The 11,209-nt window shown below is 36.7% G+C and overlaps 1 protein-coding gene across 4 annotated transcripts in view; it reads right to left on the bottom strand.

The window, feature by feature from the left end:
- Positions 1-3,377: 3,377 nt before the first annotated feature.
- Positions 3,378-11,209, bottom strand: part of LOC143031934 (uncharacterized) — a 14,909-nt gene continuing 7,077 nt past the window's right edge. For 3 of the 4 annotated variants that reach the window (XM_076196325.1, XM_076196316.1, XM_076196333.1), the window contains exons 3-6: positions 7,929-8,048; positions 6,516-6,659; positions 4,958-5,067; positions 3,380-4,426 (exon numbers count right to left, since the gene is read on the bottom strand). In XM_076196325.1, coding sequence (XP_076052440.1) covers positions 3,970-4,426; positions 4,958-5,067; positions 6,516-6,659; positions 7,929-8,048 — 831 coding nt within the window. In that variant the 3' untranslated portion in view covers positions 3,380-3,969. Of the gene's footprint in view, positions 4,427-4,957; positions 5,068-6,515; positions 6,660-7,928; positions 8,049-11,209 lie in introns of all 4 variants that reach the window. The other variant, XM_076196342.1, reaches the window with a different exon arrangement.

Genomic DNA, 11,209 nt, shown 5'->3' on the forward strand with positions numbered 1-11,209 from the left:
CTTTGTAAATTGGAAATGGAGAGAGCGAGCAGTTTGAGGTAAAGGTAGGACTGTTTCAGGGCTTTGTCATGTCGCATTGGCTGATCAATGTTCACATGGATGGGGTGGTGCTGGAGGTAGAGGCGAAGGTAATGGAGAGGGGACTGGAGATGTTAAAGAAAATGGAGAAAGGTGGGAGGTGAGCCAGTTGTTGTTTGCTGACGACACTGCGGTTGTGGCAGGGTCAGAGGGGGGATTAAGGGAGTTAGTGACGTGGTTTGGGAAGGTATGTGATAGGATAAATTTGAAGGTAGATGTGGATAAAAGTAACGTGATGAGATGTACAAGGGGCTCAACTCTGATATATAATGCTTCTAAGATTGGGAGGTGTCTATTTTTTTATTTTTTTTTACATATTTCTAAAATCTCGGTATTATCTAGGACATTTCTCCTCTTTTTTGGGGGGGAGGGGGATCCTGGTGTGGTGTGATATTAAAGGCGACGGGATTACCTCATTGTCGTCATACCAATATAGGTGGAGGAGAGTGTTTCACAGTTCCCTCGAGTATTTTTGAACCTAGAGATGATATGTGACTTCTGAAGTACATTGCTGTCTTGGTGGGGGCTGTTCTTAAACAGGGAATGGTTTGTTTTCTTTGTCTTATGATAGATCTCCAAATCAAGTATTTTCTCTGGGTTGACAGGCTTGATGTTCCTCTTGATAATTTGTTTCATTGTGCGTTCTTCCTCTTTGTGGACTGATGAAAATGTAGATTTATAGCAGATTTTGATTTTCCCTTTATTTTGGTTATTGTTATTACCATTTTACCCACCAAACATTTTCTTCTTGGTCTGGTAGTTGATATCTTTCTCACTGGACCCATTGTTGATGAACACTTGAGTGGACTGCTCAATTCCGTTGTGTACTTATTTTCAGGTGTTATAGCGGATGAGTGATCTCCGAATGTAGGCACCTATGGTGGAGTCCTTATATTTGTGAAGGCACTCACTTAAACCTTTGAGGTAGTGTCCAGGATTGGTAGGCTTGGTGGGCTTTAACACTTCTGCGTTGAAAGAATATTTAACTTCTTTCACGAGGAGGTCGAGGAAGGACACGCTTCATCAGAGCTGTCTTTCATAGTGAACGAGAGGGTTTCTTGTAGTAGAAATCAAAGTTTTTCAACGTCAGTACTGTTCTTGGTCTTAACAAAAATGTCGTCAATGTATCGACAGTAGATATCAATTTTTTTCTGAAACCCATGAAGAAATTTGCCATTAGTACTCCAAGGGGGGATCCCATTGCTACACCATCCATTTGGTAGTACTTGTTTCCGGGGGGTCAATTTAAGGGGATTACTTTTGTGCAATGCTCGAGTAGTCCGCATAGTGTAGGGTTTGGGATGTCCAGGTTTGGTGTAAAATCATTGCAGTCTACTCGGTCGATGATGTAACTGATGGTGGAATTTACGGAAATGTTTATGTATAACCCTTCAACATCGAGAGAAGCGGTTCTTCCTTTAGGAGAGTTGGTCTTAAGAATGTCGAGGAAGTCGGATGTTGATTGGTGGTAGGTTTGTAGGGGGTCAGGACGGTACATAGTTTCTTATCAAGTTTGTACGTCGGTCCAAGGATTTGCGAGATTTTGGGCCGCAGATTATTACCAGGTTTATGTGTTTTAACGGTTCCGTAGCAGTAACCCATACCATACTCGCCGGTAAATTTCGTTGACAATCGACTGCATCCTAACCTATCACCAGTCGTCTCGACTCCGTCTTGCCACTGGATCAAGATAGGTAGGGACGAGAGGGTGGGGCTGACGACACTGCGCAACTCTCAAAGTCAAGCGCATGCCACGAATTTGGACATGAAAATCATGGTCGCCTTCATTAATGAAGGACGAATATTATTATTGCATTTTTACAGTAGCCCTCCTTCCCAACCCATCCAGCCCACATAACATCTTACCACGTGACGTCACCGTTCGGAACAACCTCGATTACTTGAGGTCGACCTTGGGCCTGAGATCGCTCCCCACCTTGATGATAACAGCAATTCATAAGCCGTGTTACTGTGATGATGTGATCAATAATGGGTGAAGGGACAGGATTTCAATTCCTTAAGACCCGTTTCCACTCCTCTAGCATTTGCCACAACAAAATCTAAACAGGGCGCCATAGGATTAGAGTGATTAACATATAATAGATATATTTGTTTACATCTTTATTATAGTAATTGCTATCATTATAATTAATATATTTTTCACGGACTGAGAGGTTTGACGTCGGAAACATTTGCCATTGTAAACCATTTTAATTGTATATTACAAACGGCTGACAATTCATAGAAACACACACACACACACACACACATACACCATATATATACATTGTATATATATATTTATATATATATATATATACATATATATATGTATATATACATATATATGTAAACACACACACACATATATATATGTATATATATATATGTATATATATATATATAAATATATATATATATATATGTATATATTTCTATATATATATATATATATATATATATATATATATATATATATATATATATATATGGCGTAAGTGAGAATAGGAGACACAGGAGTATTAGTTTGTGTTTATTCCTGGCTAGTTTCGTAGGTATACTTTCTCAAAGGAATGGCATACAAAAAGGGTTGTGGGCATTCATACATGAGGGAGACCTCACTACCTCCCCGCGTTGCCAGAGTTGGCGACAAGTACGGAAACACCTGCGAAACTAGTCAGGAATAAACTCAGACTAAGACGCCTATGTTTCCTAATCCCACTTACGTCAACTTGTCAAAATGTCTCAACAATTTATATATATATATATATATATACACACACACACATATATATATATGTATATATATATATATATATATATATATATATATCTATATATATATATATATATATATACGTATATATTGTATATATACATATATATACATATATATATATATATATATATATATATATATATATATATATATGGGAAACTATAATGTTATAACACATTTGTAAATGTACACTTTAAACCCACTATCGGAGAAATAATATCAGAAGTACAGGAAAACTGTATATTTCGACTACTATCTGTAGTCCTCTTCAGCAGAATGGTTACAAGAAGATAGAGTACAAGTATAAATGAGGTAGTGAGGAGTACACTTTACCCCGTCCTCTTTTCTGCACTCATCACTACCTCATTTATACCTGTACTCTATCTCCTTGTGACCATTCTGCTGAAGAGGACTACAGATAGTAGTCGAAATATACAGATTTCCTGAACTTCTGATATTATTCTCCGATAATGGGTTTAAAGTGTAGATATATATATATATATATATATATATATATATGTATATATATATATATATATATATCATATCATATCATATCATATCATATCATATCACATTTCTGGATAACGTAAGAAAGTTCTGTCCACACAACTTGTCTTTCCTGACCAAAAAATCTTGACTCATGAAACAGCCCTTTAGTCAGTGGTCACCACAGGTGAATAAAGGCGTCTGGCAGCAGGACTACAAAGCACAACACCGTATATCATTTTCATTTTTTTCCAAACAGCAAGCGATTTCATTCATTTGAGAATTAGGCTCGAGATAAGATGGAGGACCTACTTCTTCCTTTTTCTATCCATTACCTGAATCTAATCGCCCGGCATTACTGAGTTGAGGGCGCCAGTGGTATGAAAAGTCACAGTATCCAGTTTATCAGTCCATACTTTTTCCCAACATTATGTTTTGAGTGGAATGGTGGTGAGGTAAACGCCAAAAACGGTTGGAGTTTTATTGCTGACGTCTCGTCCTAGAAGGACACTGAAGAAGTCCTTCTAGGATGAAACGTCAGTAATAAAAACCCAACCGTTTTTGGCGTTTACCTCACCACCCTTCCGCTCATTCTGTCTTACGTACTCAAGTCTCCGTTTTCTTCAGGAACCGAGCTTAGCGAGCCCGAGCCACTGCACAGGACAAGTTTTCTTGAACCCAATTTTTTCATGCAGAGCCTGAGAAATGTGATTCCCGTCGCGGATGATGACGTAGGCAGGATGGTCCAAAGACATTACCTTCCGGGCAAGGGCGATGGTGACTATGGAAGCTAGTCCTCTCCGCCTAAACATAGGCAGAGTGAAGGTATTGCCCATAGCCCCGTGCTTGTAAAGATGAGCCCAGGCCACGACCCTGTCTGTGATCGGGGAGGCGCTGTTGTCGGTGTCGGTGCTGTCGCCAGAGTTGTCCACGTCGTCGAGGAAAATGGCCGCTGTTGGGAGTTCGGTGATAAGGACCTTGAACATTTCAGGTCCTTCGGTATGGCTGGTCTTCCACATGTCCTGGATAGTAGGGATGTGATGGCTACTGAGAGAACCAAGCTTCATTCCTTCTGGAACGCTGAAAACATGATTTTTTTTAGATCAGATGCATTTTCCTTAAGAAAGGAGTAGGTAAATGCTAGATTCTATCTAATGTTAATCATAGACTAAATTGTCTGCCAACATTATTTTGAATGGGAAGACGGTGGAAGGGAACCAAGGGACTTTGAAATTTTATTCATTGGGAATGTAAAACTTCAGTCGACCGGTTCAGACAATGAAGGCATTCTCAGAGTCCCGTATTTTCCTGCCCTCATCTTCATATACATACATACATACATACATACATATACATATATATATGTATATATACATATATATATGTATATATACATATATATATGTATATATACATATATATATGTATATATACAGTAAACCCCTCGATATAACGGACGATATGGGGACGGTTCTGTCGTTATATCTGAAGATCCGTTATAACCGAGGATCCGTTATATCCGATAGAGATACCGGACAGATCTGTTATATCCCGAAGTTTGTCCGGTATAAGAAATCAGTAGGATTAGAAATTATATGTATATATGCTTACCGGATCTCTGGAATTTTATCCGGATCGAGAACGTAGACATGAGCCGGAGGAATGTTGAGGCAGGGTGACACCCGGACGGGGAGGTGACCCGATGTCACCATTTTCAGCCACTGAAATAATCACTCAATCGATTAATCATTTATTGGATTTAATGAGTTGCCCCACTTCCGTTCCTGGTGGCTATTTCAATGAGACACAAGGGTAATGGGTTGCACTGATATAACATTTCGACAGAAGACCTTTAGGTCCATAACAAGATTAGAGAAAATATCTAAATTTTGTTTATCTAAATGTGTATCAAAACTACGTACTGTATTCCCTCAATTGCCTTGGCGGGAAACTCATTTCATTCATTGACGACACGACTGGCAAAATTGTTTCTATATATGTTTAGGTTAAATATATGCCCTAATATCTTAAAGCCGTTATTTTTCTCCCTGGTAATAATTAGTACACAAACGTTTTCAATTTCGATATCATAAATTTTCTTTAAAGTTTAAAAATTTGTATGAAGTCCCCACTGATTCTTAATTTTTTTCACAAGATAGGGTAAGGTGTTTTAAGCTGTTTTCGTATGCTTTGTTTCTTATATACGATATTAGTTTTGTAGATTGCCACTGCACTCTTCCCAATCGTCTTAAACGAGATTTGCGGACCAAATAGGAACTGTATATTCCAAGTATGGACGGACCAGTGATCTATATAATTTGCTGATGACAACTTGACAACTGGACTTTTGGAACAAAAATATTATGCTACCTATCCCAGTATCCTGTTTGCTTTTTCTGAGATAGAAATATAATGCTTAGATATATCAATGTCATTACTGATAATCATATCAAGATTATTTTCATTTTCTTCTTTGTTTCTGTTTTTTCAGATAATTTCTGGTCATACTTATCTATATCAATAGAATTACTTTTAGATTAAATTTTATTAACTGCTTTTATGACCATTACTCCAGTTTCCCTAAATTTCCTTGAACATTCAGTTAATTTGAGCGGTCATTTGCTATTCGGAACAGTTTGATATCCCTCGTGTATTTAGAGACAATAGATTCAAGACTGCAATGAATGCCAATAATATATATTGTGAACAGATGTTGTCCTATAACAGAGCCCTGAGGAACTCCACTCTAACCTTTTTCAAGTTAGAAGTTTTGCCATTCAAAACAACTCGCTCTTGACGATTGTTCAACTAGTTTCTAAACCAGCTTAGCAAATTACCTTTTATTCAATGATATTCTTTTTGTCGTAACTTAAACAATCAAATTGTAAAATTCCAAATCAGTCGTTTACTTTTGAAGTTGTGTTGGCTGCTATATTGGACAGCACAAAGGTATTTCATTTAATTGATCTTTCCCATGATGTAGATATGATCTTTCCCATGATGTAGGTATGTCTATATATCTCTTGTTTCTGCTTACCAGCCTCAGCAGTAAGGGAACTTTCATTTCTTCTAAACTAATTACATACTTTACATATTCTGTGCTATTTAAGAAGTTAAAAATAAATCTTGCCGGAAGAATAGCAAAGTTGCTAAGTTCTCCCCAACTTACCGTGCTCCTGACGTAGGGCGGGCTGGCAAAGAGGAGGACTTTCTTGTTCCAGTCGAGGTCAGGGGCTGTCCCCATCAGGAGGGCCAACTCTCGAACGTCTGCCTCTTCCTCAAGGAAAAACATGGCCAAGGGTTGGAAACCGTCCTGACGTCATATCGCCATCATCGATTTGTTGACATATATAGTATAATGGTGACATTTTTTTTTGTCACTGGTTATTCAAATATAATTTTGTTGATGTCTTTATCATTTTGTTAGACTTTGCGGTTTTATTTCTAAAGAAAAAAAAAGTTTAAGGTTAAATTAAAATGTTACTGACTTTTTTTGTCACTGGTTATTCAAATATAATTTTGTCGATTTCTCTATAATTTCGTTAGACAGTTATAGATTTACTTTGCGGTTTTATTTCTAAAGTAAAAATAAGTTTAAGGTTAAATCAAAATGTTACTTCAAAGATGAGTTCAAGGTCTAAATGATAAGACATCAGTTTACTTCGGAAAAAATGAAATAAGACACAATTACAAGAAGTGCATAATGGAAGAACGTACATGATGTAATCTTTTTTTTTTTTCAAAGTGGAATGACCTGTTCTAACTTAGAAATTGGATGAAGCAATTCTGCATTAGTAAATTGATCGTATGACACTGAATCCCTCTTGTGTACAATAATCCTTATTTTGATTTGTCGTAGCTTAGCCAATGTTACACAAAAATGTTTAAACACACAAAAATGGAAACGCTTTGGTCGAAAAAGACTATGTTAAGTCTTTAAATACGAGATCAATTTGTTCAGAGTTGTGTTGAATTTCGTTTTCCTATTCGTCGAAATCAACTTAGTACCTTCAATCCCCAAACAAGAAAGTTGTTTAACGTTATTTCTAAATTCTCTACTTCTGAATAAAATTACGCCAGTACTTGTAATGACAGTATTGCATATTGTGACGTCATTTCCTCGGCGATAGCGAGGTCTGGGAAAAACTAGATAAATTTTTTCTTATCTAAGTATCGCAGAGTGAAGAGGGCAAGTGACCTTCAAACGCCTGATAAACGTCTTGAATACGAGTTTCTCTTATTAGTCAACCACTGTACACTAACCTTGGAAACTGTCAACGTTATATTCCCCCACCTTGAGATTGGGGGGTGGGGGGGTTGGACTTCAAGAGACCATAAGACCTACACTTGCCAGTTCCATGTTCATTACCACCTGTCGTCTTTATCCATAAAGTTATCTAATCTCTTCTTAAAACAACCAATTGCTTCAACATTCACTACTTGGTTATGAAGTCTATTCCATTCTTTAATCACTCTGTTGGTGAACCAATTCTTGCCTATTTCCCTTTTTCAACCTAAATGTTAATCTTAGATCCCCGACTTAGACGTCAGGTCCTCCACCTAGACGTTACCTCAAACTCACCTTGATGTCGGAGAGATGGACGACTACAAGAGAGGAAATGGCCGACTCTTTGGCGACGTAAACTCGAGTCCCAAGCTTCTTCAGATCGAACCGCAGGAGCAGGTCCACGTACCCATGAACCTAATTCGGGATTAAAATGAAAAAATTCAATAAAAACTCTTCTCGTTTTTCCGAGGAATATAAATACAGGGTATTCCATGATAGATATGAACCTAAATATAAATGTACGCATGACGTGAGCGATTTGTGACTCGCTAATGTACCTTTTTCACAATGACATTGTTAGTTATGGGAGCGGCATATTTCAAGGATGGATGGCCTAGTGATTTACATCATTGGTGGATGATGGATGCTTGTGTGTGTGTGTGTGTGTGTGTGTGTGTGTGTGTGTGTGTGTGTGTGTGTGTGTGTGTGTGTGTGTGTGTGTGTGTGTGTGTGTGTGTGTGTGTGTGTGTGTGTGTGTGTGTGTGTGTATTTACCTAGTTGTATTTACCTAGTTGTATTTTACGGGAAGGGGAGCTATGCTCGTGGGGTCCCGTCTTCATATCTCATTTTATCTAAACTATTTTTAAATTCATGTATTGTTTTTGCACACACCACTTTCTCATCTAACTTGTTCCAACTGTCTATTACTCTGTGTGGAAAGCTGTTCTTTTTCAAATCTCTTCTATAGCTGTCTTTTTTTTATTTTCTTTCCGTGTCCTCTTGTATTTCTGTCATCCCATTTTATCAGATTCTCTCTATCAGTAATTTCTATGCCTTTCATGATTCTGTAAATAGCTATCAAATCTCCTCTCTCTCTTCTTTGCTCTAGTGTCTGTAGTTTAAGTTTTTGTAGTCTCTCTTCATATGATAGTTTTGAGAGTGTTGGTGCCAGTTTTGTGATTGCTCTTTGTATTCTTTCAAGTTTTTTTATACATTTTTTTGTACTTGGTGACCATATCGTTACTGCATATTCCAATCTTGGTCTTATCAGGGTGATTAGGATTTTCCTCACCATTTCTTCATCCAGGTATGTAAATGCCACTTTGATTGTTCTTATTAAATTATAAGTTTCTCCAAAAATCTTATTTATATGTTTCTCAGGTGACATATTATTCATAACAATGACTCCCAGGTCCTTCTCATTTTCTACTTTTTTTATTCCTTCTTCTCCCAAATTATATGATCCTGTTATTCTGTTTTTGCTTTTTCCAAATTCCATTATACTACACTTTTTTGTATTGAACTCCATCTCCCACTTCCTACTCCATTCTTGTACTTTATTTAGATCTCTCTGTAGTGATTCACAATCTTCTTCAGTTTTCACTCTTTTCAGTAATTTTGCATCATCTGCAAAGAAGCTCATATAGCTTTCAATTCCTTCATCCATATCATTAATGTATATAGCAAACATTATTGGGGCCAGAACTGTTCCCTGCGGGACACCGCTTATTACTTCATTCCATTTTGAGTGCTGATCTCTTATCACTACTCTCATTTTTCTTTCTTGCAAAAAGTCTTCCATCCAATTTAGCAATTTACCTTGTATTCCTCCTTCATATTCTAATTTCTTAAGCAACTTCTTATGTGGTACTTTGTCAAAAGCTTTTTTTAGGTCTAGAAATGCACAATCAGCCCATCCATCTCTTTCTTGTATTATATCTATTAGCCTTGAATAGAAACATATTAAATTGGTGACACATGACCGTCCTTGTCTGAATCCAAATTGCCTTGGATTTAGTACGTTGTTTTTTTCCAAGTATTTTACCCATCTACTTTTGATCATTCTTTCACAAATTTTTGCTATTGTACTTGTTAGAGAGACTGGTCTATAGTTGGTAGGTTCTTCTTTATTTCCTCCTTTATATATAGGTACTATATTTGCTTTTTTCCAATCTTCTGGAACTTTTCCTTCTTTTAAGGAACTGCTTATTATGCTATGTATTTTGTCTGCCAGTTCATTCCTGCATTCTTTCAGAATCCAGTTTGCTATTTCATCTGGCCCATGCGATTTTCTGACATCAAAATTACCCAAGTGTGTCAATATTTCATTCTTTGTTACTTCTATTTCTTCCATAGGGGGGACTTTTTCTTTCCACTCAATCTCTTCAGGTTGTATATTTTCCCTTGTAAACACTGATTTAAAATGTTTGTTCATAATTTCTGCCATTTCCATTTCCTCAGTGTATTCAACTCCTCCTTGTCTTAATTTCTCCAAGTCTTGTTTGTTTTTCAGTTTATTGTTTACAAATCTGTAGAATAGTTTTGGTTGATCTTTACACTTTTCTATAACATCTTTTTCATATTTTCTTTTTTCCTCTCTGCACTTTTGTACATATTCATTTCTATAACTGGTATATATTTTCCATTTTTCAGGTCTTCTGTCTTTTTTCCATCTGGTCCAGGCTTTGTCTCTTTTGTCTTTTAACTCCCTACAACTTTTTGTTGTACCAGCATTTTACATATTCTTTTTCTTGTTTTTGTCTTGGGACATACTTTTCCACTCCTTTTTTGTAAATTTTTGTCAAAATGTTCCATCTCTCTTCCACTGATGTTTCTTCTTTGTATATTTCTTCCCAGTTTTCTTGTTGGAAGAATTCTCTTATTTTATCAAAGTTTGTTTTTTCATACATCATTCTTCCTTTTCTATATTGTTCATTTCTTTTGATATATTTTTCTTCATTAAGTTCCAGTTCAATCAATATGTGGTCACTTTTACCTATTGGTGTTTTATATTCAATCTTGTCCACTATTCTAGGTTCAGATGTAATTATTAAGTCTAGCCTCGATGGTTCTTCTTCATTTCTATACCTAGTGTTCTCTTGTATCCATTGTGTCATTGAATGGTCAGTAATCATCTCAAGTAGAGCATTTCCCCATGAGTCATCACCACTCTTTACTGTCATTTCTTCCCAGCAGATTTCTTTGCAATTAAAGTCGCCCATCATAACTATTCTTCCTCCGTCTTCCATTATTTTAGTTAATGCTATCTTTGTGTCCTCTAACATACTTTTATATTCACCCTCCTCCCATGAGGCTGTTTTCGGAGGCACATAATTGATCACAAATTTTCTGCTCTTCTTATCTCTGTCTTCCACTTCTATCATAATCATCTCTACTGTATTCTTTCCATATATGACACCTTTCACGTTTATATCCTTCTTAGTCAGGAACATAACTCCACCCCCTTGCTTTTTCTCTCTGTTTCTAATCCAATAATTGTATGCATCATGTCCTACACTGTTGGGTGGTAGTGGGCCTTTTAATTTTGTTTCTACAATTCCCATTATGTCCGGTTC

This window comes from Oratosquilla oratoria, chromosome 1, assembly GCF_046742065.1.
Source record: "Oratosquilla oratoria isolate Oo_2021 chromosome 1, ASM4674206v1, whole genome shotgun sequence".
Classification (NCBI taxonomy): Eukaryota; Metazoa; Arthropoda; class Malacostraca; order Stomatopoda; family Squillidae; genus Oratosquilla; species Oratosquilla oratoria.